General features: G+C 39.0%; 1 protein-coding gene across 1 annotated transcript in view; it reads right to left on the bottom strand.

Annotated features, from left to right (window-relative positions):
- Positions 1 to 424: 424 nt before the first annotated feature.
- Positions 425 to 3,647, bottom strand: part of LOC105618309 (interferon regulatory factor 2-binding protein-like B) — a 19,920-nt gene continuing 16,697 nt past the window's right edge. Inside the window, exons 2-5 of the mRNA XM_012199850.1 lie at positions 1,560 to 1,711; positions 1,184 to 1,370; positions 661 to 908; positions 425 to 565 (exon numbers count right to left, since the gene is read on the bottom strand). Coding sequence (XP_012055240.1) covers positions 425 to 565; positions 661 to 908; positions 1,184 to 1,370; positions 1,560 to 1,711 — 728 coding nt within the window. The remainder of the gene's footprint in view (positions 566 to 660; positions 909 to 1,183; positions 1,371 to 1,559; positions 1,712 to 3,647) is intronic.

The following is a 3,647-nucleotide window of genomic DNA, read 5'->3' as shown; positions in this document are numbered from 1 at the left end:
AGAACAATCGACCGCCAATATGCAAGTTACCAAAGACTTCTTCTCAAAACGGGTCACAAAAGATAAAATACCGTACGATACCGATCACATTACTAAAACGCGTCATCAACCGCCGGCTTCGAATAAAATCAAATCGTCCACTTTCCCTCCCTCAACCTTATCCACCCTTTCTTTCGTTTTCCCTCCCCTCCTATAGTACTCCCCTTATCATTGACGTCAACATCAACTTCGTGAGAATCCGTATCGCACCAGACAACGTCTTTGGCTCGAATCATTCGTTGGCTCTCCCGCGTGTCGCCAACGAGTCTTTATCACCGTTACCAAAAGCGTTCGGTGAAACCCTTCACGGTTCCAACCATAATAGCTCCTCTGTACAAAGAGGAACAGAAAATTTGAGCCCTGATTCGACATTGAAAGAGAGTTTTTAAGATTCTCTTTCTTTCTTGACTTTGAGCCCGGTGCCCGCGTTATCCTCGCCTAGGATGGTAGCTATCTCACCCTGCATGAAGGCCCACGGTACCTGGCTGTTCGCCAGCGGGCATTTCTCGCCGCTCGGACAATATACCTGAAATGAAAAACGAGAACGGATACCCCGTTGATGAGGATTGTTGATAGAATCTCTGGGGAAAGGCACCAAAATGCAATATTATAGATATTCACCTCTGAGCCGGCACCTTGTCTCTTTATGCTGTCTCGACTGCATGGGAAGCAGAACTTGTGATGTGGCACACTGGGACACTGCACAAAGTGCGTGTCTTCCAGGCGTTCCTGGCACAGAGTACACTTGAGGGTCGGTGCCGTGACCGGTTCAGAGCCGGCAGTCGGTTGAGCAACTGCGCCCTCCGAGGATGTCGTCACGGTCGTGGATGACACCTGCCTTGAACTACTGGACCGTCTGCCCGACGAACCTGCAAATACAATTTTTTCGCAATCGTTATTTGCAATCCCTCGCAATTTTATAAAAAGCTTGATTTTTAACATTACAAGGATTTTTTTTTATGGATTATTAAGAATTATTTTTATATATCACGTGATTCATCAAGAAATCTAATAAGATACAGATATAATCTGTATAAACTATTATATCAAGATAACAGATAATTAATTATATCAAGATAACAGGTAAAATATGTGAAGAAGAGATATAGAGATAAATATAAAAATATAATACTACTAAAATTACCTGAACTATTCGGACTGTGCTGGGAGCCTCTAGAAGCACTGCGTTGCTGAGCGTTCGCGGCTGTAGTCGGTGGACTTCTGCTGGTGGGACTGGGATTGTTCGGCGGCTGTGGTACCGGCTCAGGCGATGTTAGATTGTCAGCGACTGACATTAAAGCGGCCATTGGCGATGGACCATTCGCTGTGCTCTGAAAGAGGAAGTGTCACCGTCAGTTGGCATTCTAGAATTACAAGCTTATAATGGATTCGCGTAGGAGTTCAGCAGGCCAGAAGGCGCGCAGAAACATTGATTGCGCGCAAATAAATATGAATCATTGTCCATGAATGGAGCTGGCCGACTGAAGCTGTTAAATAATTAACATGTATCTCGTGCGTACCTGATGATGATTCGATTGTGAATTATCATTGGCGCCTTCTTGATTCGGCGGTGGCGGTGGTGGAGGACTCGTTCTTGGACGAAGAGGCGATCCTCCACCATTGGCCGCGACATTGGCAGGTGCCAATGGTATAGATGGTCCAACGTATGCTCCTGAAAATGTATATTATATATCATCAAATACATGCTGTTTACACATATCTGCAACAAATAAGTATCCTAAATATCGAGCCCTGGGAACTTTTCGAAGCGACTATTTAGAAAATATTCATACAATATTCAAGAGTTTATCCAAAAAAGACGCAATAATTATAAAATAAATAAATTATACAGTATTATGCAGTTTTGTTTCTTATTTTCTATCTTCCACTTGTTTGCTTTTCTCCTTCCTATTTTTTTCCAAACATGTATATCATTTTTTTTTCTTTCAAAATGCGATCATATTTTTCAGGCGTCTTTTTTAGAAATGTTTTTAATGTGCAAAATAGAAATAGAATAAAAAAAAATAGAATGGAATGAACAAACAGTGAAGCAATGTAATCGAATTAAAGCACACATTGTTCCAGTTCAACATGATTTCTTTAAGTTTAGTTAAACCGAGATTAAAATTAAATTATATTGGCAGAAACGGGCCTTAACTGTTCACAATAAAATTTCGAACTATACAATTCATTGTTCTTCCCTAATCTTCAATCTTTCTCTTCAATTAAAAAATTAAAGAGTTAATCTAACAAAATAATACAACTATTGCTGCAGTACTTAATATTCAAATTTCGCATTCGGATCGTTTATCATCGGACGCATTTCAGGCGTTTATCGTCTCGATTGTTCAATGTAGGGGAAGATGTGGGGTGTTCCGCGCTACGTCTAATGAATACAAGAACAGAGTCTATAGTTTGCCCTTCCCCTCCTGAACGTCTCAGGTCTCAGCTCGCTTCTTGTTGCACGTACATGCGCACGAATGCGCGCGCGAGCGCTTTGGCCGGTCATCAAACAGGCCAGTCGACAGACCGTATCTGCTGTCGCTCTTACCGCATGATTGATCACGACTGACGTTGCCGCACGGAAACTGACTGACGTGACGTACGTGCTTAACGTTCACGAAACGAGATGCTTTCGCGTAAACAACCGGCGGATCATGTTCGGTTTAATTCCGAACGTTCCGAGTCGGACTTGAAAACGTCGGACTTGAGAACCAATCCTTCTTCATTTAGCACCGTTAATTCATTATTGATACGTTAACTCGCGCGAATTGCGTTACTAATATAAAATGTAAAAAATAAATAAAGAATTGCTCATGGCAATCTGATAAGAAAGTCGCTGGAGTTTGAAGTTTGTAATATTACGAAATAATATGCTTGTTGACGCAATATTAAGCCTAAAAGATTATCAGAATCCTCGGATTATATAAAGTATGAAGAGAGAAAAATAATTAAAGTCGAAATTATAAGGCATTTTTTGTAATTGTAAAGTTAAAATTATAGTTAATTCAAATTTATATTAAATCTAGTTTTAATTTAGTTTTATATTACTAAAATTGAATTTAATATAAAACTAAATTCACTATAATCTCAATTAACTATAATCTCATATTAAATTAATTGTATAATCTCAATAAATTTAATTTAATTTTATATTAAATTATTTTTTCTGTAAAAATGAAAAGTAAATGAGAGCAAAAAACTAATTATAAAATGAAATCTTCATATTTTTCGAGCTTTAATTTATAAACGTTATATTTTGGAATGACGAAATGCTTTGCTGAAATGGAACTTACATAAATGACAATGTTTCTCAATTGTCCATGAGTAATAAATCTCGGAGGACGATAACCTGGTAGAGATTGGAATCGAGTGTGTGCGCGCGTGATATTTTCAAGACACCCAATGCAATGACGTAGGTGCCACGCAAACAGTTGAATATATAATGTTTTGTCGCGCTATCTGATATCAGTCTCGTTATCTCACTCGATAATAGCTGCAAGACAATCATTATCAGCGATCAAGAACCGTCATTCTCGCTGTTATTCAATGTATACGAATTGTGTGTGTGTGTGTGTGTGTGTGTGTGTGTGTGTGTGTGTGTGTTA

This window comes from Atta cephalotes, assembly GCF_000143395.1.
Source record: "Atta cephalotes unplaced genomic scaffold scaffold00016, whole genome shotgun sequence".
Lineage (NCBI taxonomy): Eukaryota > Metazoa > Arthropoda > Insecta > Hymenoptera > Formicidae > Atta > Atta cephalotes.
The sequence above is the reverse complement of the archived record's forward strand: the minus strand, read 5'-3'. Positions and strand labels throughout refer to the sequence as shown.